The sequence below is a fragment of the Cygnus olor genome, chromosome 14, assembly GCF_009769625.2.
Source record: "Cygnus olor isolate bCygOlo1 chromosome 14, bCygOlo1.pri.v2, whole genome shotgun sequence".
NCBI lineage: Eukaryota > Metazoa > Chordata > Aves > Anseriformes > Anatidae > Cygnus > Cygnus olor.
In genome coordinates this window covers 18800751-18824409 of record NC_049182.1, presented here as the reverse complement: position 1 = coordinate 18824409, position 23659 = coordinate 18800751, and the positions used below count along the sequence as shown (strand labels likewise).

Genomic DNA, 23659 nt, shown 5'->3' with positions numbered 1-23659 from the left:
ACTGACAAACTGAAATTGCTGAAAACCTAGCAATGCCAATGTTAGTTCCAGACGATATTAAACCTGCTATCAAGTACACATTTCCTGGATTAGAACATCGTTAAGTTTTTATGGGCTTTTCCTTTTACTGTCAAAAGCAACAGAAAAAATGAATAAAACACACAAAGTAATGAAGCCAGATCATGTCTACAGCCAATCATTTTTCCTCAGGAAAAAATATACTAGTATTTATCCTCTTTTAAGCTGTTTTCATAGCACGGAAATTACACACAAAAGGCAATTCAGACACAATGCCTATTTTCCAGGGCTATTCTAGAGGAAAACCCAACACAAATTTACAAAGTCAGATCCTATAAACTTCAACATGTTTTACAGCTGCAAGTAGCAAAGGACTCCCTCATTTTGCATACTTAAATACTACCAATACAACAGCAAAATACTTATAATTACTGATCCTTGTATCTCAGGAGGAAGTGTCTACTACCACATGCAGAAAATGCAGAAAGCCACCTACTGGAAAACAAATCAAAATAAACTTCTACTCTCTAGAGATCTGAAGAGGCAGGTGAAAAGAGAAAGACAGTCAGTGCTACAGATTAACCTCAGAGATATTTATCCTAGCTCTGCCTCAGGCTGTTAGGAGGAAAATGCAAATATAGCCCTTGAGTGTCATCTCCTTGAACTATTCGGTAAACCTTACTTTTGGTTTTTAATAACTGTTTAGAGAAGAAGACGACAGCATGAAATTGCCAACCTGCTATTCATGTAAAAACTATGCATTAGCAAGATTAGTGGCAAGTGCATCTCCACAATTACTAACAGATTTTGTTTGTTTTTAAAAGCCTACAGTGGGTGAAAGAGCCACAGACTATCCCTGTCATTGCTTAGTATAATGATGGTTATCATCATACTCTTCCATACCCACCATGTTCAATTTGAACTTTCACTGCTGCAATTTAAGCTCATTACTTCTTATACTAACCAACATCATAGAGAAAAAAATTATCATCTTCCTCTCTGCAGTACATTTTGTATATTTGAAGACTCATTCTCTCTCTTCCTCTGATTCCTCTTCTCTTACCAGAGCAATGTCCATTCAATCTAAGTCACATTTTCCAGGCCCTGGATTAAAATTAAAATTAAAATATATATATATATTTCTTGAGGTGCAGCCCTTGGAAAAACACAGCCTGACTACCAAGCCGTTGCTGTTACAGAATAGAGCAGAAAGATTACTTCAGGTAACAGCAAATAGCAGTTCTACACCTTGATGTAAGCCTTGCCATTGACACAAAATGCTGGTAAGGAATCTGTGCCAACTGCAACCCAAGGTATCTCCTCAGGTTTGCTTTATTTAATTTTTTTTTTTTTGGGGGGGGGGGGCTTATTTTCTTTTCTTGTTGATGTTCATCCCCCACTACGGCAAAGGATTGACATCCAGCTTGTCCTTTCCTAATTCTGAGGTGGGTGCCATTCTTAGGTGTAAGATTTGGAATTTCATACTTTCAGGCCACCTCTCCAGCTAGCTGAGATCATTTAAACCCAATTCTATCTTTCAAGCTGCTTAAAGGTTTAGGCAAGTTTCATTATTTTCAGATCATTAATGAAAACACTGACAATGGACTTGATTCCAAATTCTTTCCCTCCAGTTAACTACATAATCACATCCCTCGTGTTATTTTACAAATGTGGTTCCCTCTGATCTTTGTTTTCCTACATTCTTTGTAAGAAAGTCATTTGAGACAATGTCAGAAATCTTATTAATGCCAAAATACAGGACATCGACTGCCTCCAGCAAACTACTCCATTGTTCAGAAGTGGTCCAGCCACCACCACATGGGATGCACTCATGAAAAGAATGTTCAATTCAAAAATTAAAAGACAGTCACACAAATAGGAAATATTTGCACTGTAGGGGCCATGTAGGATACACCTGTCCAGCTTTGCAGACTAGAGTATTAAAAAAAATAATAAATTGGTCAAACCATTCTGTTGCTCATTTAAAAGCATCAACATTTCTGGCTCTTACTGTGACTGCCTAGAGGTGATCTTTCTCTAGAGACAGTGCCTTTAATGGTGCCACTGTGCTGGCAGCAGCCTTGGGCTCCTCAGTGGGCAGCAGAGGGTGCAAGGTCTCACCGCGCTGCTAGCTTCATGAATACTCTGGTGAATGTTTTATTTAACATGGTTTGGAATAAGGAGATCAATCCCCTGTTATAATACAAGAATTTAGAAAACAATCACAGATTCAGCAAGAAAATTTCAGCAGTTGTATAAATTACACTTCCTGTAAAGTTGACCCATAAAGTTGCAAAGTAAAGAGACAAAATGCATAACTCCTTATTTGTGCCAGTGCTACTGGGTCAGGATATACCATTAAAAGCAATAAGGAAAAAACTAGAAATATCTTTTCTGAGTGGGGTATATCTTACTAATCCACTTAAGAGATGCATACAGGGAAGTATATCTGTGCATTTATTCCTACAAAGGGAAATGATGACAAAAAACAAGGTAGAAAAATACAAGGACAATCAAAAATAGAAGGACAAACAAAAAATCCAAACAGCCTAGAGTCACTTTTATGATCAAAAAGGATAACCCTCTATAGGCAGACATTTCTGAGGAAAACACCCAAGAAAAAGTTTCAGGTTTGTTCAAACCTATGGACGTATTTCATAGGACATTTAACATGCACAAAATTATGGAGTAGATCTTAAGGAATTAAAGCAACAAACATGTCTAGAAATAACATGGGAACATGTGAGTAGTCAACTTGGTTTACAATAGATAGATTAAAACAGCTAAGCTGGTGCTAGCCTACCATCCTGATATTGCAGGGTTTATCACTAAATTGTTTGACTGTGAGTCCACAAGAACTTTGTTGAGCTTTGGAAGAATCCAGACGTTTTAAGAACGGCTGGAATTTTACAGATATGTGGCAAGAGTTTATTTTTTGTTATTCAAGAGGTCGGTGATTACTTCAGCTTTCTCTAATACAAGAAAGAACTCGCCAAGTTAGTTGTTCCCTTGTATTACTAAACTGAAGATTAAATAAGCAAGAAGGGCTTTTCTTAATAAATCTGAGGTTCTAAGACTGGTACTTTAGAAATACTTTAACAGAAGAGATGGAGAAATTACGACTGGCCATGTAAAAAGAAAAATAGTGAAAGCTGAATTTAAAAAGTAAACACAGGATCAGGGAAAAACAACTACAAAACAGTGTAAGGGAAACATGAAGGCCACTGAAACAGAGGATCTGCAGTAAGATCCTAAAAGACATCTTTTTTGTATAAGGAGCACAGCAGTGAATCATAAGTGTATGAAAAAAGGTGAATGGGATGAAGGAAAATTGTTGCTTTTTACGAAGAAAATATGACAGAGGGCTGCTGACACAGCCCTCCTCTCAGCCACTCAACCTGCCTCCCCCAACTATATCAAAAGGGAAACAAAATTAGATTTTTTTTATTATTATTCAGGGTGGGGAAAAAAAAAAAGTCTTTAATAGTTTATTTTATATATAAATTACCATAAATTACCTGCTTATACTTGATTCTGGTAACCTCATAACCTTTGAACTGACATGGCTAGTCTCATCTCAAAGATGCTCATTTTTCTTCATGCACAAAAGAGGAAATGCTCTGTAAGGCATCAACTCCAATAAGGCAGCTTTTCTTTCTTAAAATGTCCTCAGAGTAACTCATTTTTTTAATCATTCTTTATTGCCATTGGTTTTCAGATAAGTTCTATAGTTCTTAAGGATAAAGTAAAACATGGATGAATAATGAACAATAAACCTGTCCCATAGATGAAATATTAAACCATTACCAAGATTTATGGAAGCACAATCACACTTTCATAAGCCAGTATATCTATCCTTGCAAAACAGAAATTTCTGAGATATCTATCTGATCACATACATCCCAGCATCTCTAGATCACATGCATCCCATGACACTAGCCTGATCAATTGAAAATGCAATAACATGTAACTGAGCTGCAGACACCCAGTAAACACCACCCAGTAATTTTCTCATCCAAAAGAAGGTTACAGGAAAAGAGAACTGAAATTAAATTCAAATGGATTCAACTAAATTGCTACATTTATTCTGAAAAACAGACAAAACAGTTTTATAAATTAGTATTTACTTTTGCTTTTTTTCCCTTAATTGTAATGTTGTGTTTTCAAATGTGTCTATGTTAATCACTTTGGAAATATCGGGAAGGGTTTCATGCTGCATACACTAAGGCACTGATGCCAAAGCTAGTGGTCTACTCATATAGTCACTGTAGATGGGTCCCCTTGAAGATGTTACAAAGCACCAAAATCTGCCTTCTCTGGATGGTGGTGATTCAAAGCAGACTCCCACCTTGAACTCTAACATTATCCATCAAGAAGAGATTTCCACAAGTTCCTCTCTGAACAGACGATACAAGAAAAACATCATTTACACACTATATCACACTGATGACAACAGCATGTTTCTGCAGGTAAACCTTCGTAACCTGATTTCTTCGAAGTACAGTTTAGATGACAGTTTTTTTCCCCCAGATTCTCATACAATTATTTGGAGTTGAAATGCATTTTTGAAAGGCTTTTGGTGTCACCACACACAAACAATAATAGGTATTACAAGAGACCAGAAACATTAATTTCAGAGGTACTTTCAAATCATGTGTTTCAGTTGTAACAATGTCTTTAGATGAGAACATCTCTTCTCATACACACGTCTTTAAATGGTAAGAGTTCTTACTGTTTGTTTGGGTCAGATTTTAATGAGAGATAAGGACTCTGCATCTCTGTGTCATCCACTCCTCCATCCACATTCAATGGGAAACTAAACTAGCATCAGCCGTTCCCATCACAAGTAAAATCAGAATTTTAAAGTTCCATGTGCACTATGGGATGCACCACAGAAAAATAACACTTGAATTACTATTAAATACTCCTTTTTGAAGAGAGCCGCAATGCAGTGGAGATGGATACTGATAACCAAGGGGCTGAAAATAGTCCAGGTTAAAGAACACAGAGCTCCACATCAGCTCATCTGCCCTTCATCTTTGACTCTGTAAGAACAGATGCACACTATCTGCTAATTATCTTCCTCTGTGCAACTGATTATTATATTTTGCTTAGATATTTTTACAGCATACTTTGATATTTTTATCACGAATAGAAAAATAATTTAGATAAGGAAAGATCTAACTAAAAGGCTTGCTTACTCATCATCCTCATAATTATTTAAGGCTTACACTTATCCTTCCTTTGGAAGCAGTTTGTAATCTATTCTGAATAACTCACCAGGGATGATAGCACTTGAGCTGATAGCTGAGCTTACTTCTTCGAAGGTCAGACACTCATGAAACAACCAATATTCATGAGCCAATTAGGAAATTTGGAGATATATTTGTCATAACAGAAAGATAGGCCCATAAGAATAGCACTTAAAATCAGGTATTATCTCCTTTCTAACAGACTGAGTTCATTTTTGGCTGGTCAAGTGGCCTCATGTTAACTCATGATCATGTGGAACCAACAATGCAGTTATTTTCAGTCCCAGCTGGAATCTCCCCAGTGAGCTTTACTCTACCTTCTGGCTAAAATACTTCGTACAATCATCCAAATCCCTGAAGGGAAAAAAAGGATTAAAAAAGAAAACAAAACACAAACAAGCAGCTGCTCTAGGTTGCCTAAACCACCGTATTAAAAGAAAACATGCTGCATTCAAAAATACTCTATTTTCCTTGTAAAACCTAATAACTTCACAAAATTACATTGTTTCTTAATAATACCCTCAGATCCTTCTCATGTCCAAACAGCCACCTTAATATCATTGTATTAATTCAAGGTGATGGTTTTCTATTTAATTTTTGTGGTCAACTCTGTTGGAGGTGCTGCCTTACACTCCAGCAGGGACAACAGTGCACCTGTCCTTTCAAGAAAGTTCTTCCTCTGACAACAGCATATTTCATACCCAGAAGTGCGGGACTCTTTATCAGCAGAGACAAAAATGCTGCTTAACATGCAGCCTTGTTTTATTGGCTAATATCTCAAGTATAACAATACAGGCGAGCACTGTATTGTTTGTTTGTTTGTTTTTTTAAGATAGATTAAGATTTTACGGTAACCAACTGCCTACATTTCAGCATAATCTTCATACTCATTCTATCTGTAAGCCATTGAGTATACGTACTGAAAAAAGAATGATAAAAAGTAAGACTATAGTCAACTCTCTCTGACCAGTAACAGCACAGAGTTGGTAGGCACTCTAAAAAGCCAGATATGCACATATTGGCTACTGAAACCAGCACTATGGCTGAATGAGGGAAAAAAAAAGATCAAATTCCAGCATGACTCTAGTCATCAAATCTTACCAAAATGCACGCCCAATATCACTTCACATTAAAGGCAATAAACCAGATATTAAATCAGAGAAACTCTGTACTGTGTTTGCAACCAAATTTGAGAAAACACTACAGTGGAGTCACCCAACAGAAATCCAGCCATCTAACCTGACGAGATCCCCAAATGCTGCTGTACAATGACAAGGGCTACATTTTGCTAATCTAAAGAATCCTCTCAAACTAACTGAGAACCTTTGAATTAAATTATAATCTTTACCATACTGGAGTCCATGACAAAATGTATATATATCTACATCATGTCCCCAGCTCTTCTCTGGTTTGTCTCAAGAAAGAAAAAAATAGGCTGACTAATTTTTCTGTTAAGCATACTGACCTAGAAAGGCATTATAGACAATTTCTTCTGCTTTTAAGACAAAACATCAAATTAGTTATACATTTCATATTGCGCTGTCTGATAAATGCCTTAACTCAATACTCAATCCTGGAAACAAATGATTCTAAAACCACTCCGCAGGCCCCAATTTTATTTCACCATCAGAATTAGTCTGTGATCTAAACTTCGTTTTGCTGAATGCCAGCTGTAAAAAAGACAAAAGTAACGCTGTTCCCACATGTGCATTTATAGGGAAAGGTACAAAACTCAATTCCTATCTCACTGTCACATAGTTCACACAATTGAATCAAAATAGTCACACTTCATTGTTTAAATTACTGAGGTTATCTGTTAAAAAATGAGTGAATCTAGGTGAAACAGAAATAAGTCTAGAATAGAATTAATTCGGTTTTTGTCAATATATATATCCAATGCCTCTGGATGAATATTTAAATCAGTAATAAGAGAGCAATAAAGATTCACAATTTCAACACCTAATGCTGTGAACCAGAATATTGAATGTTTTTTTCTAGTTAACATACAGTGTTAGAACTCTTGTTCCATTTTTAAATAATGGATAAAAAGTGAAATATTCTTCCTAGATTAAATATGCATGCTGATGAAACTTTGACACTTTTCTAGGCTCCACGTAATTATTTCTTCTTCTACAGAATAAGTTCTATGACAAAGATGCAAGAGATTAATTTAAAAAGCATCCACGCTTTTTCTTCTTCTTTTTTTTCTTACAACAGCACAGGTAAAGTCACTAATTTTATTAAGTTGTGAAAACATTATTCTAAATAATGTAAATAATGTCAAGCTAAAAATTTTGATTTTATTGACTGCAGCGATCTCTCTCTCACTCTTTCACTCACATAGTATTTGAAACAATCAGTACTGAAGTATTTGTAAAAAATGCTTTAGGAAATAGTAGCAGTCTAATCTTACTGTCACTGAAATCATTTGGTTATATATCATTTGCGTCAAGATATCTCAAAGTACTTTAGAACACTGCATCTGTAAAAAGTCTCCCTCTTCCACTGAATGATTTTTTTCTCTGCCTTTCTGTTGAATTCCATATGTCTTTTTTTTTTCCTTTTTTTTTTTTTTTAAAAAGTACTTTTCTGATGTCTTTTGAGAAGCTAGAATCCTAAATCAAAAAATCAGGTTTTACAGCTTTGAACACATTTATCAAAATTCTTTTCCTCCCCCTGCAGAAGCTCAACCAAACAAGCTTGACCACATTCTAGGCATACAGGTTATCAGCTTAAGTAAGTGTGTTCCAAATAGCCCAAATAAGACTGGAAGTCCTAAAATTTGCAGCTATTGTCTACATTTACAAGCAGAATGTTTTCGTAAGTTGAGCTGTGGCTTTGTCTCAGCATGGAATTGTGAGTTGTGAAATTTTGCTTGCCTAATAGAGTGGATAAAAATAATTCAAACAAAACGTAAGAGTCAACAGTCCACTTCTTTGTTGCCTTCTCACTCCCCACAGTAAATTCCTGATAAGCTTTCCTGATGGGTTTTTTAAAAGCAAAAAAGACCACATGGGAAATATTTTAAAATAACAAGCCTTTAATTTAAGTTTGCAACATTATCATGAGGGATTGTTGAAAAGGATAGGTGTGAAACTGTTATCTGTATTTGCAATACTCTACCTTGAGGTCTATGAAGCAAATTGTGGACTAAAGTGGAACGCCACTTTTCACTGGTTAAAAAAAAAAAAAAAGAAAAAAAAAAGATAGTTTGCTTATGTACGCTTCAAAACCAGAACAAGTTAAAAAAATGAAATGGCAACAGAGACTGGCTGACTTTCACAAGGTCACTAGACAGTCAGAAGATACTCTTGCTCAGAACAGCAATAACAGAGGTGTGGATAAAGCACAGGCTCCAGTTTTGAACTCTGACTCAGTATTCCTTGATGGTCAAAGCTCAAGCTGTAATTAGACGAGAATTTCCTCTAAAACCAACTCATTTAAAGATATGCTCATTTAAAGATATGCTCTAAAGTATAAGACCATGTTAAGACGCCTGTTCATACACAGCTATTATAACAATGAAAATCATCCTTAAATGACAGTTACACCAATGTATTTGCAATTTGATGTCCAATCAAAAATTATAACCATACCATTTATAAGAGGCACAATGACCTAATTCATCAAACATCACCTATGCGTTCCTTAAAATAAAAAGCAAGTTGGCATCCAGCCACAGAATAATGTGGCCCTGAGTAGTTTCAAGGCCAAATAACAGCTAGTACATATGCCAATGTGTGCAAGAAGAAGCACACTGCTCTTTTGCAGAAAGATAGATGTTCGAAGAAAAAAAAAATTACTAGAAGTCTGTACATGCATTACTCAGTAGCACAAACTGACAGTGACATGCAGAGCACAGATGCTACTTATATTTGAATCACTTTCAAAATCTCCCATCCAAAATAAAAAGATGACTTTTTAAATTGGTATATGAAAGAAAAAAATTAACTGCTGGGGATTCAAATCTTGTGGTCATCTTGTCTTAGTAGACTTATTTTCCCGTGTTTTAGTGTGTTTAGAATTCCTTTATAATGAAACAGAGAGAGGCATTAGTTAAAAACTCAGTTTTATTTCTTTAAGAAAGTTAACATATTTTGTGATTTTATAATGAAAGTAAGTTTTCTATACTCATAAAATCAATTCCATAGTATTACCAGCAGCACATGAAAAGTCATTATAGAGTACAAATAGAAGGCTATGCTGTATATAGTATATTTTAGGCTACAACAAGAATTTTGGACATATAGTGAGATGTAGGTTTTTCCTCCCTCAGAGCAAAATGTGAAGCCCACCTCTTTAATCCTCTCCATAACTGAAAACAAGTGAACAAAAAAGCATAGATGAGCAAAAGGTAGTTCCTCTTGGTAACCAACAGAACAAACTTGGATAAGAACTTAGCTACCTTTTTCAAGAGGAAAGTAACATACATTTACCTAATAAGACTAGGTCTTTCTAGACCTGCACAAGGTCATTCTTGAAACCTGAAAGGAAACGAATGCTCTAGTTAGTAAGTGTACATAGGACCACTAACACCAATTACGCCAGAACAACGGAAGAAACTTACAGTATAAATGCATTACACTTGTAGCATTATCCATTCCTTTGATGCGCATCTGCTCCCATGCATACGTTGCTAAATCTGTGTTAGTTGTATATGAAGAATGAGAAGTTCCTTGGCATAGATGCCCTCCCTAGGACAACAATTCTGACTGGAGTTACCAATGTTAATGTTGATATCACTCATTTTGGCTCTGCAAAGAAAAGATACCAAGGAACAGTAGGTAAAGAGGAAAAGAAGGATTCACTTTGTGTTCTTGGACCCCGTTCAAAAATTTCCCCAAAACAGTGATAACACCTGTCAGATAACAGGTCACACAGGTACAGACAAACAATAAACAGAAGAATAAAAGTAAAATTCACAAGCAAAACTTAACTTACCAGTATTTCAGCTTGTCTGGGTAATGTTGTGGTACAGGTCACTCTTCCAGAAGTGAGTTGAAGAGACTTGATCATTCCAGACTGTGGTGAAGAGGAAAACTGCTCACTTGAAGAGCCCCAGATGTGCACAGATGAGCTCCCACACAGTAAAATACTGCTGTACTTAAATGAAAATAATTCTTGTAGCAGCCTGCAACAGGCCTTTGCCTCAAATAAAGCTGTCTGCTATTGAACACATAGACACTTCTAATACAGACTGATTGTCAATTAACCATTTCAGAAACCAGAACAAGAGTTTTGATTTCACCAGGAACTTATCATATTAGGATATAAAAAAACCATCAAATCCTTGGATAAGCATCTTTCACAAATCAATAACGTACCTGAATTCAGCACAGTATTTCACTCCATTCATCACAACCATAGACTACTACAAGATAGTTTCAATATTGTGTAATCTCATCTAGAGCACGGTACCTTCACACATACAATGTCAAAGTGGAAAGGTGCATTCTTAAGGCTAAATACTGACTTCAATCAAATCCTTGTTTGCTTGTTTGTTGTTTTGTTTTTCCTGTTATTATGTAAGATTATTGCCTGGACTCAGGTAACATCTCAGATTCTGGCTATGGTAACACATCAATCACAAGATGAGATAAGGCCATATCATATCTAATGCAAGTAGTGGATTTTTCTGCAACTGAAGAGTTGAAATTACATACCACAGACTCCAAAGCTATAACTTAAAGGAATGCATTCCAATACAGTCCTACAGAGCAGACTATCCATATGTGTGCTCCATACACAATAAAGATGACTTGTGCATTGTGCAGTTGCAAAATATAAAGAATTGCCTTTTAGATGTATATACAAAAAGAAACTTTTTACAGAGTCAAAAGTTCTACTGAAAATTCTTTTGCTATTATCCAGGGGAAAAGAAATCTTATTTGATTGTGGAAAGGTTTACATATAATGGGATCAAGAGATATGGACCAGATCAAAAACAGAAAGAAAAGCCTATAGAAAAGCCTATTTCATTAACTCAAAGATGTCTTTATCAATTTACAGGGCTACTTGTACAGTATATGATTTTTTTCAGAGCATTCTCATATCATTCAGTTATACGACTTATAAATTCTATTCTTACAAGTCAGTTTGCACACCACTTGCATTCTATTTCAGATTAATAAAAATAAATACTTCTTTCCGAGGCAGATGCAGCCAGTACATGATAAAATACAAAAAAAATATTTCCCTTTCCACAGCTGCTATGAAACTTCTTTACTTTTAGGAGGGTTATATTCTGGAACAGGTTGCCTAGAGAGGTTTTTTTTTTGTTCTTCGTCTTTTGAGATTTTCAAGACCAGACTAGACAAAACCCTGAGCAACTTGGTCTGATCTCAGAGCTGACCCTGTTTTGAGCAGGAGGTTGGAAGAGAGACCTCCTGAGGTCCCTTCCATCTTGAATTATTCTGGAAGTATGTCTTGAAATATAAGCATACATTAATAATAACAAAAAGAAAAAAAACTGCTCTTTCCACCCCCCCCCTTAAAAGTTACACTGAAAATACATCTAAATTACGACCATAATAAATAGGCAAAAAAAACAACACATCCTTTGGATAAACAGAAAATAAATGATTGAGACTGTGGTTTTTATGATTCTCTCAAACTACTAAGACCTTTCTTAGATGCATGTTTTTTCACAAAACATTTTTGAGAAAACTTATAGTAATATAAATAGTCTTTGCATTTAATTTGGACTTGAAAGAAATATAGCATGAAAAAACTATGAAATATATTTATTTAACAGATAGAACTTTCATAAACAAAAGATCAAACTCTTGAATTTCTATCCAAATAATTTTGGACAGTATTTCAAATATTTATGCCACTCATATTATTCAGTATGTACCAGAAATATTTCTTAAACTACAGAAGAACTAGGAAAATGAAACTGCATTCAGTATCAGAAAGCTCATATTTTCCAGCTACAGGTTGAATTTGAAGAGTCTGAACTACCAGTACAAAATAAAGAGGAACTGAACAAAAATAACTGAAAGCAAGTGAAAAAAAAAAAAAAAACAGAGGTGAACAAGCTATACTGCTCAACGCAGCAATTGCTTTTGTGCAATTAACATCACCGATTGACTCAATCTACAGCAAAGATTCTGCCTGAATTGCCTATGGACTGAATCAAGACTCTAAAGCATTTTCAGTACAGGAAAATTCTAATAAAAAATGTAATCCAAGAAAAATAATAATCTCAGGTTATACACTGCACGGAGCTAAGATATAGAATAGTATTCCACATGACCTTTCCAATAACTCTTATAAATGCCTCTTACTTTCAAGGAAATCACCAGTTACAAGGTGTTTCAAAAAACACTAGACCTACAAAAATATTTACTTTAAGTGTGTGATAGTATAACAGAGATCCTACTATTCAGTTCAAAAAAAAAAAAAAAAAAGAATATTTACCTTGTAAAATTCATACTTTCTTTAAACAGGACTGTAAAGTGCCAAACCCATCGGTTTTCCACTATTTCACATAATTTATTGTATAGAGGATTATCAGAAAAGATGCTAGAAAGACATTCTTTTCTCTTGGGTGACTTTTTTTTTTTTCCCCAAGAGCATCAGAAATATCCTCATAGACCTTTAGTTTTTTTCCAAACCCTTTAGCAAATGAAACTGGTGCTCTTTGAATATGGGCCCTTTGAATCTGGCCCTTTTTGTTTCCATTATCCCTTGGTAAAAGGCACTGTTAGGTGCAACCAGACAAATATACCACAGCTCAGACTAGCTATGAAAGGCAAAATGCTTTAGAAGCTTTAAAACTGCATTTTGTCTCTGTATCTTTATGATTCTATATATTCTCCACATTCATCAGTAAAATGATATAAAAACGAGCTTCAAGCTATGAATTTCTTTTGTGGAAAACTACATTGCCTATATTGTCCCACGCTGATAAGCAGAAACTGGATATTAGTATCTTGACTCCCTTTTTAAATTTAACTCCAGGTTGCTTCAAAGCATTAAAAAGCTGGTACAGCATTTCTGTATCATTCTTTATTCATTTGCAAACAGTACATGCTCTCATTTGTGTTATAAGAACTTCCAAGATGTAGAATGTTGTAAAGATGCAATTAGAAATAAAGAAAATAAGAGATAGTACTTCCTTCTTGTGTACCCATAATAATAGGTAATAGGAAAAATATACCTTGGATGTTACTTGAGTTCTTGTCTGAAAAGCCTGACCAAAGTCCCCAGAGGTCATTGTTCATGCTTGGTTATCAAAACATTACGAACAGTGGTTCACTTGTACAGAAGCTGCCCCAATCATATATACATGTGTACTGATGGTTAGTCTAAACATCTTTTCCCTCTTCAGACTAGCCAGAAGAAACATTCACCATTTTTGTTGGTGTTTTTTTAGCCCTTACTGAAACTCATACATCTATACACTAAAAAGGAGTCATGGATTTCCTACTCATTGCCAGTATGCATTACATCACTGAATTTGAACCTATTTTCTTTTCTTCCCAACAGAACTGAGATGAAATTACTATGGAAAAATAAAGACTGGAGTACCTATCCTGAGGAAGCCACATTACAAGTTGATGATGCTGAAATGGACAGTGTATGGATATAGAGGTAGAATTCATGACTATTTATTAATGCATCTTTTCCTCCTATCAAAGTGCTGTGTAGGCTGGATTGTCACAGAGTCCAAATTAAGACATGCAAACATATAGATGATAAACAAGAAGGAGAAACGGGCACTTTGAAAATAAGGTTAACTTCTCCTGATAGAAGAATATTCTCCCTGTACAACAGCTACTAAGCAAGAAAGACTTAACTGAAAGGTTGAAGAGGACAGGTTACATGCTAAACTTGACAAATTAAAAGAAAAATAAATGAACCACTATGAAGATTCTAACCTTTAATGGCCCAAATGTCACATATTCAGCTTTCCACTTACTGTGTAAATGTTGAAAGTGACATGTTGACTTCCAGCAGAGGTACGTTCCTCTGCTGAACATCCTATTCCCCAGGGATCAGCAGAGCCTCTCACCTGGTATCAGGCAGATCCACCTCTAACCCAGAAGGGTACTGCCTGGTCAGCTCCTGCAGTTCTACCAGTTGTCCCATGTGCCCTGATTATAGCTTTGATTTCTGGCCAGAGCAGCTGTCTGCAAAGTACTCAAGGCTTCAGCAATAGGCAACTTTTATTTCTTTCTAAAGCCTTAAATGTGCTTGTAAATTGACCTTCAACACACAAAAATGACTTCTGTTTCTCTTGGTGATGAGCTTTCAGAGGATCTGATTAGAAAGTGTTTGATACACAGTCACTGTGAGGCATGATATTCTTTTGCCTCTGTTCTTTCTGCCTTTTTCTAGATTCTTATGCAATGGAAGTTTTTAACTGGTCTTATTTAGCGTGCTACTGTTGCCTTTTTGCCATTATACAGATAAAATAATTTAATCTGTAACTGATTCCTGGTCCAAATGCCCCTAGCTGTTAAATAAAAGAAAGGTCCCAAAACAATCATTCTTCATTTGTCACCAAAACACTGCCTTCTCCCCTCCTGTATATGCTTTCTAGCACTGCCCCTTTTCCTGGTCAGTAAGTTTGAGGGTCAAACTGCCTGTTTGCTGTGGCTTCAGACAGTAGGGCTTTCATACTCTTTTTTTTAATTGCCATATCTTTAATAGACTATGGAAAACTTTTCTGAGACTATGCTTCTAAAGGTGAGACTCAGTGTGTTTTTGTTTATTCAAGAGCAACAAAGAAATTTTAAAAATATCATTGTCACAAAGCAAGCATTTTCTGAATTACACCTCAATATAACACATATAGCTACGCCAAACACGTTATCAAAAAAATAGAGTTGACATGAATTTTAATGTCTTTGTGTGTCACTGTGTAATTAAAACTAACAAAGGTCCAAATGTACTAGATGAATATTGAATATTTACATTGGAAAATATTCAAATCACAATAATTCCTCTCTGTAATGCTAGAGGAGTTACAATATATCTTATTTATATCAATACAAACCAGTATTCTGCAAACTCCCTCGTACTTTTTTTGCCTTTTAGCTTCCTCTATTCTTTAGGCAGATTAGCTAAGGAATTCTTTCAACAGTTACAACTCCAGAAAGGCAGGAGACAGCAGAGAAACAAAAGTATTCTAGAGCATCATCAGAAACAATCATTCATACTTCAGTGGCAGTTGTACAGAGCAGAAAGGAAAGGCGTTTTACTGACTCAAGTCAAAATTCAAGTAACAAGGAAAAAAAACACTCTGTTGCCTGCAAGCTGGGTATCTAAGAAATGAATGCACAATAAAAGTGATTTCTGGTTTTATAGCCCCACAATCCAGTGTCTTGGGAGATAAAAGAAAGGGAAGAGTAGCTACATTACACCCTGATGTGAAAGACGTTGTACAGGTTTAAAAACATACTAGGAAAACTAAAGATTCAGCATGTTTCTGCCCCCTTTTAAGTGTGAGCAAAGCAAAATAAAATGATCAGAGATGTAAACTGCCTTTATGTTAAAAAAAATTAGATTTCAGTTCTCAAAACTAAGGCTCTTCGAACCAGTGAGGAATAGTCCTCTCTTATGCCTTCAGTATCTAATCTTGTTACTACTAATTTAAACTGAAATGGGTAAAATACTGCCTCTTGTATCTAACAAATGATACAGCCTCCCCCATTTATGTTTTAGCTTTACCATAAAACCCTTTTCTGCCATAATTTCTAATTTGTAGATTCATCTAGGTTTATGTAAATCTAGATTTACAAAAATTTGACACTGCACCCAAAATTCAGTAAACACAATGTTGTGTGATAAAACATAATCCAGGCATATAACATGAAAAAAGTCGACTGGCATCAATAACAGAAGAAGGGTTAAAGGAAGACAAAAGCAGTGAAAGAATGGAAGAACATTAAAGACATCAATGTGCATGGAAATTGGATAAAATCTATCATGACATAACTCATAAAGGTTCTGGCTAGCTGATAACTACTTTTCTATGCAAAGTACAACTGACCTGGAATTTATGAAAGCATTTAATACGGGACTATCTGAGAACAGACAATTAGTAAAGACTGATAAATAATATGTAGGAAATTGTACTGCATTGAAAGAATAGATAGTGCTCAGTATAGAGAATGATCATAAGCAAAGCTCTTCTTTGTTACCATTAATATTCTTTAGTGTTTGTGTGTGAAGGATATTCTTAATGAAACAAAATATGCAGGTGCTGGTCAGACAAAGGATGATCAGAACTAAAATACCAAGAACTTGATAACCTTGAGGACTGTGGCAAAATTAAAAACACTGATTTATGTGAACAGTGTTATGAAACGTTAAGTCATGTGTTATTTGAACTATGCAAAAATATTTCTATCAAGAGCTAGATCCCACTGCTGGAAGATGAGTGAAGGCAAAATCTTACTGTAATGTTCCAGGAATGGCTACCGCCTATGGAAGCTATGCAGTTGTGAAAAGAGGCAAAGGTCACTCTTGGGAAAAAGGGCAGGGTAAATTCAATAGAGATTTCATCTGGGATACAGTTTGTGGTATGGATTTATTCATAAAGAAGGATGATAAACTATAGCAGCTGTAGAAACTAGTATTAGCTAGTTCTGCATTTCTCTTAACATAGAATCACAGAATGCACTTGCATGAGAAAGGTAAAAGGGACCAGCACATTCAAGTTTCATGAAATGAAGACTATGAGAAATTAAGACCACCTTCTTTAAATACATTGTGAGGGTCACAGCAGGGGTGGGGAAGACATTAAGCTTGAAAAAAAAGGGGGGGGGGGGGAGAAAAAAGACTGTTGACATAAGCAATGAGTATAATTTTATGCCTTCTTGGCCATGAAAACACTTACGATAGAATTTAGAGTGTTTGTAAACATCATAAGAAAGCAGTAGTGAAACAGGTATGCAACAGAACCAGCAGACCAAGAAACTATGATACTTTCAGCATGGAAATAGTTTAAAGAAGTGATTTTGACTTGAGTACCTGCACAAAATGACTCAAAGTCACTTTCATTCTTATTTATTCTACCTAACTGCCTACTAGCATTTTGTCTGAAGCAATTTATAAAGATTAGACAGACTCAGGTTTTTACCTGGACAGAGTGACATGGTAAAGAGTAATAATTTTCTAAAGCAGCAATAAAGTTTTTCAAAGCCTCATTCAAGTACTACTTCTATCCTCATTCTTTAATGACCCTTTTTACTGCAGTCAAAGACACACTAGCTACATGCAGTATCCTATTTTAAAATTCTCTTTCACTTTTGCAGGGCTGCAACAGAGCTAAGAGATCCACAGAGGAGCTGTCCTGTCCTAACCACTATGGGAAATTAACCCCCCACCCTTTCTATGATGTAACAAATTCTGTATTTTTCATACTGCAAGAAAAAACAGCGTCAAGAATCTCTGTAAGCCAGAATACAGTTAGTCTGTACAGAATTCTCTCACATCACTAGTATAAGTGGGCTGACTTCTAGAGGCTGAAGGTATGAAATTCTGAATCTAATGTAATCAATGGAAATTCTATAATCAACTGAAGAAATAACAACAACCATTTTATCCTTTCTCAAAAGAGCATAGTCCATCATCACATTTGCTGTTTGTGCATGTAAGCATAGAGAAGGGGTGAACTTTAATGATAAAAACTTATTTTGCTTACTTCAGGCATGTAAATTATTTCAAACAGCAGTATCACCAGTGCAATTCAGGAAGAGATTGTCATATCTTCCAATTACACTAAAATGAATGAAACCTGGACACAAATTTAAAGCATATTCTTAAATGCTTTCTAAAACAGGAGAAATAAGCTGTACCAAGCTCTTACTAGACTGTAACACAAGCTATGATCACTTTTCTCATGCAGAAATCCCATAATGTTTTAAAATACATGCTATTTTAAAAACACACATTTTTGCATACTGTATCTTAATGACATTACTTTTTATTTTGCTTGCTGCATTCACCTCAATAATAGACCCCATCTATTACCTATGATTCTCCTGAAAAAGGAAATGTATCTTGGAAGTGCTGTTCTTCATTAATGTCAAGTATTGCATATTTACAATATTGTCTTTATATAAGTGATCACGAGTAGTTTTTTTCCCTCAAATACTTATAGCACCCTAAAGATTATTCATTGAAAAGATATTGGAAATTTTATTTCATAACACAAGATTTATTGACATGGAAAACTTGATAGACAGTCCAGCTATCAAATCAGTATATATAATAAACTGCATTGCATGAATTGAAAGCTTAACTACAGGACAGGGTCTAGAAAAACAAACAAACCACAAAATACCTATTGCAAAAACAATTCCAGCCTCTTGCTATCTTTTATAAATGGAAACAAGCTGCAACATTGTTCATCAGTAAAGGGGGATAAAGAACTGATAATAATCCTCATGCTCCTCACATGAACTCCAACAACGCCTTTGAATGAGACTTTTAAAGCTGAAAATTGTCCATCAAAACAGAATAACTTTTGTTAATCCTTGTGCCACAAATTACTAATCCATCTGGAAAGTTTTTTTTTTTTTTTTTTGCATGTGCTTACAAGGATCTAAATGTCATCGGAGACACAACTAGGTTAGTAGCATTTAAAAACAATAAAAAAGAAAGACGGAAATAAAAAGTCTGAAGCAGTTGACCACAGAATAAGTAGGATTTGCAGAAGTACTTACAGCTCTCAATCTCCAGTGTGCAATTCTGCTCATCCAGCGGATATCTGCGTAGGTCCATCATACAAGCAGCTGTCGTTGTAATTCTAGGAAGGAAAAAGAAGAGCTTGTTAATGTGTCTCATTCCAATCTTTCTTTGATTGCACTTGGTTGAAAGATCAAAATATATTTTTACTGACACTTGACTATTTTTACTAAAATACTGTATATACTGATTGTTTGTAACTAATACCACTACAAGGTTATGCCACTGGTGGGCAAGCAGACAGCTTCCCATTTATTCACCATTATCACAGTACCGCAAGCTTTAATCATCAGCAATCAGTCTATCCTGAAAAAAAAAAAAAATCACCACGAATTAGAATAGCACTAATTCATTCATTATATAGTGGAGCAGTTTGAGCCAAAAAGGAAGTCTCAATGAAAAGTGGCAGAGGAAAGCTAGGGATGAGCAAAGAAAGATGTGTACTTCATATCCTGGGTTAATACCCTAATCCTTTCATATGAAATTTAATTCTGTCTTCTCTTCAACAGTGCTTTCTTTGTAAATGAAATATTATTTTAGCTTCACATTAGCAAGTGAACATTTTCAGGACTGTTTTCACAAAATGTTTATACCATATTTGATTTGTGCCCCCGGATGACGTGAAACCTTAACACGGGTCAAGTGTTTCTTTTAGGTGTTCAGACGAACATCTGTATTTATTAATAGACTCTTTTGCTGATAGACCTCCTGGAAGAATAATCCTGAGCATAATAATCTGAACCAAGGCAAAATGCTCAGCAGCCTTTTATTAATGGTTTACCTGCAAGTCTTCCTAGAATGTAAACAAAAATCAATTCTATTTTATTTTTTCCTCCCTTCTCCTGTGAATATGCAGTATCTGTAGAGACTGAAAAAACAAACCTAAAATTTGGAATCTGCCAACAATCAAAATAGGTATATTCTGCACATACTGTAAGTAGGGCCAGGTGGGGATTTAGTCCATAAGATGAGAGGTTTCTAGCCTTTCTTCTCTCCTCTCTCTAATCCCTAAGAGCCCTTCTCCTGCACAGCTGCTAAAGCCTGGCAATTTATACAGCATCCTCAGACAAACAAGGATTTTCTTTAGTCCCTGTACTTTTCTGTTAAGTACGGCCGACTGGCCATCCGCATCTGGAAAATCTGCTTCCACACCTGTAGAAAAACTTGAGCACTGCACAGCAGCCAAGTGTACAAGTTTTTTTTTGTTTGTTTTGTTTTTTTTTTCCCCCCAGCTGGAAGTTAGGCAAATAACTTAACTCAAATCATAAAATCCAAGATGATGTAGGTGTGCCTCCAAAACGGGACCCAACTCGATAGATAAAGTGTTTATAGCATGTGCAGACACCATACCACCTGATGGGATCAGCAGCTGGGATTCAAGGGATGACTGATCCTGGGTGACCAATTGTTGCCCTGTACGAGGGTTACTGGTCTTCTATAGAATATATTTAGACAGTTGGATAACGGCCCAAAAACTTCTTTTATACTCTTCAATCTGACAGAGAACTCTTTCACTTGATGGACCTCAATCTTTCTCCTTAAATACCTAATGACAGTTCATTAGAAGCAGAAAACTATAACTGCTTCAGATAGATTCAAAATTGACTTTAACAGTCCTTTCCACAAGGCATTAAAAAGTGTTCAAGCAATACAGCCCTCTCATTAGTGTCCCTACAGTCCTATCTAACAATGCTTTGCTCTTGTTTACAGAAGAAAAAAAAAAAAAGCCCTGTAAATTTCTTCAACAAAAGGAGGAGAGCAAAAGTGGAAGCAAGTTACTCCTATAAACACTGAGGAAGTCTTACCTCTTTCTTGTACATCTAGACAAGATTCCTTAATTTTACATTTTAACCGTACATATCTATTGGGTTCTGAGAGAATTCAATAATAAATGAACACCTTTTGGCAGTAAGTTCCTGTTTCAATCGCTACATAGCTACTCACAGAATTGCTTTTGAAAATATGTTGTTTTCCGTCAGTGTGGATCACCACAAATACTTCAAAAGAAATCTTCCTGGAACGGACAAAAGCAGGGGAGAAGAATCTTTTGGCTCCCTTGAATGGATTCTTTCCAGCATTTAACAAAAGCAAAAGCAGAGCAATGAAAATGATTGGTAGAGCAGGGTTTTAATCAAACCCAAACAGTAGTTTTGAATAACATATTTAATTCAGCTCACTTGATCATTCTTAACCACAATGCAAATCCACTGGAATAAAAAAAGAAATCTGTCTTTTCCTCTCTTCATGCCTCCCTCATATTTTTACCCTGATTTTCCTCACCTTTGGAAAAATAGGAATAGTTCTCTCTCATCTTCAAAATTATTTAAGCAACAAAGCTACCTTTTAATAATTATTAATGGCTTGCAATTCACATTGAATAGCTAAACAAAATTACTAATGCAAGAGCACAGAAGAATTGCCACCTTTAAATGCTCTTAAATTCAAGACTCATGATCTATACCTTCACAGAGGAAGGAATAACAGTTTGTTATAGCAGGTAGGAATGCTTGAAACAGGCATTCTGCATCTTCCCCAAAACAGAGCTATTTCAATTTTCATAAAAGGATTAAAAATATTTTTACTAGCAAGGACTAGTGCACAAAATATTTTTTTTTTTTTTTTTTGCATAACATAACCTTGAGTACAAACAATGGAAAAAATGACAGCTTTTAAAAAAACAACACTGACTCAACACACTAGTCATTAGAATGATAACAGAATAACAGTGCTCTCACACCGTGTGAAATGAAACACATTACAGAACTGTCTCATACACTAATCTTTTTATCTGCTGTGAAAGAAAGAGAAACCTTGTAATATTTCATTTCATGACTCTTAATGATGCAAACCAGTGCAAAGAAACCTTCACCCCGATTATCTTGCCGGGAAAGTGAAGTTTGCTGTCAATAATTCCAAAAATAATACCTATTACTTCTGAGAAAACAGAAAATCTGCCCTTGTCTCCAAACCTTTGGGAAGGTTCTGTGCTTCATAGGACCTGGAAACTGGCACTGCTCCTTTCTCAGGCCATAAGGAACTTTTAAAATGCTTTCAAATTTTAAGTGTTGCAGAAAATAATACTGTCCTGGTAGTTGAATAATACTACTGTCCTACTAATGGTTCTTTTTTTTCATTGCTACATAGGGGACAGTTTTTCAAAATCTAATAGATGTTGCCCTTCCAACAAGTTCAAGTAGAATTTGAAAATCAAAACAGCAACTAAAATAGTTCTGATATCACTGCAGAAGAAAGAACACCACTAGAAACTGGAGAGCAATGCTACTGATATTTGGAGACGGGCAGAATCCAAAGCCCTCTTGGAGCTGCTGCAGCTCTGCAAAGCTGTAGGGAATAAGTCGCAGCAGAAACTTATCTTTGCCCTGGAAGGAAACAGCTCTGACCTATTACAGACAGAACAGAAATGATGAGTAAGGAGGTGACAATTTCAGATAGTTCCTCAGAGCAGAGTGGTAGTATGAGAACTATATAATGCTCTTAGCTCCAGCACTGACACATCACGATCCTATTGAATAAGAGACAAACCTGAAGCCCAGGAAAATACAAAGATCAATTATTTCTTCAATTGTATGCACATATACAATGTCCAGTCAAAAGCAATGTGAGATTTTGCTTCAGATCTCTGTGTCTGAAGGCAGAATCTGGCTCTCCACTAACAATTTCCAGACAAATCCAAAGAGTTTGCATGGAAGCCATGCTCTTTAACAGACTGTATTTCTATCGGGACTTTGTCAGAATGTTCTGTGCCCACCGACTGGCAATCACTATCTCTCTCTCAGAATTCGTTACTGAAACCACGCACTGCAGCTATACCCACTGTTCACTTCTGCTTCTTGGAAACAGTCCTGCTGCATGACAGTTGGAAACAGCAGCAGCAGCAGCCAGCATACCCAATTTCAAATACGTGGAAATCTGGGAAAAAAAACCTGTAATGAGATATATCACTCTCCTGAACAGTAATACTGGATTTAAACATGTGTCACGGTTGCTAGAACTACCAACAGATTGATATTTAAATTAAAAAACATTTATTACTAATTATAGAGGTCACAGAATTCTTCTTCCTCCTGTTTATTCACATCAAGCGTAAGCTTCCCTTATATAACCTTAGGTTAAGAGCTGGCTTTCAAAAGGATAAACAGTGACATTTCTACAAGTCCATCATTAAAACCAAACATTCAGCTACTGACTGCTATGATCTTTTCACTTTAAATTGTGCATAGAACTCTCAGTGTAGTTTAACGTGAAAAAAGTAGAAATGGTTTTACTGATGTTGATAGCTTTGTTTGAAATGCAATGATATAGTCAGCCACACAGAGCCTGTAATATGCTCTCTTCTAATACCACTTCTCAAAATTTCATGAGTATTTCAGCCTAGCTTGTTTTTCTTATTAGTTTCTTTCCTCATTTCCTTAGTCATTACCCTGTCCAACCCTCACATACTTAGATACTCTCTCAAAACACTACGTGTTATTTGTTAAAGTTAGAACTCATGACCATAAGTTAAGCATATGATGCTTAAACCTTTTCTAAGGATAATACAAGATTCAAATCAAATTTTGCAGCTGACAAAAATCAAGGAGCTGGAACACATGCAGAAACTTCAACCTCTAAGTTTTGTTGGTTTACACTGTTGATTAAAGAAGAATAAAAGATTTTTCAGAAGA

At 35.6% G+C, this 23659-nt stretch overlaps 1 protein-coding gene and 1 long non-coding RNA gene across 9 annotated transcripts in view; both read right to left on the bottom strand.

Annotated features, from left to right (window-relative positions):
- Nucleotides 1-23659, bottom strand: part of GABRB2 (gamma-aminobutyric acid type A receptor subunit beta2) — a 172187-nt gene that overhangs the window by 55211 nt on the left and 93317 nt on the right. For all 8 annotated transcript variants that reach the window (XM_040573388.1, XM_040573390.1, XM_040573389.1 and 5 more), the window contains one exon: nt 18953-19035. In XM_040573388.1, the coding sequence (XP_040429322.1) occupies nt 18953-19035 (83 nt within the window). The remainder of the gene's footprint in view (nt 1-18952; nt 19036-23659) is intronic.
- LOC121077829 lies at nt 9233-10236 on the bottom strand. The gene is made up of 3 exons (XR_005824330.1): nt 9838-10236; nt 9707-9754; nt 9233-9585 (listed from the first exon to the last, which is right to left on the bottom strand). It is a non-coding gene; the product is annotated as an uncharacterized LOC121077829 (long non-coding RNA).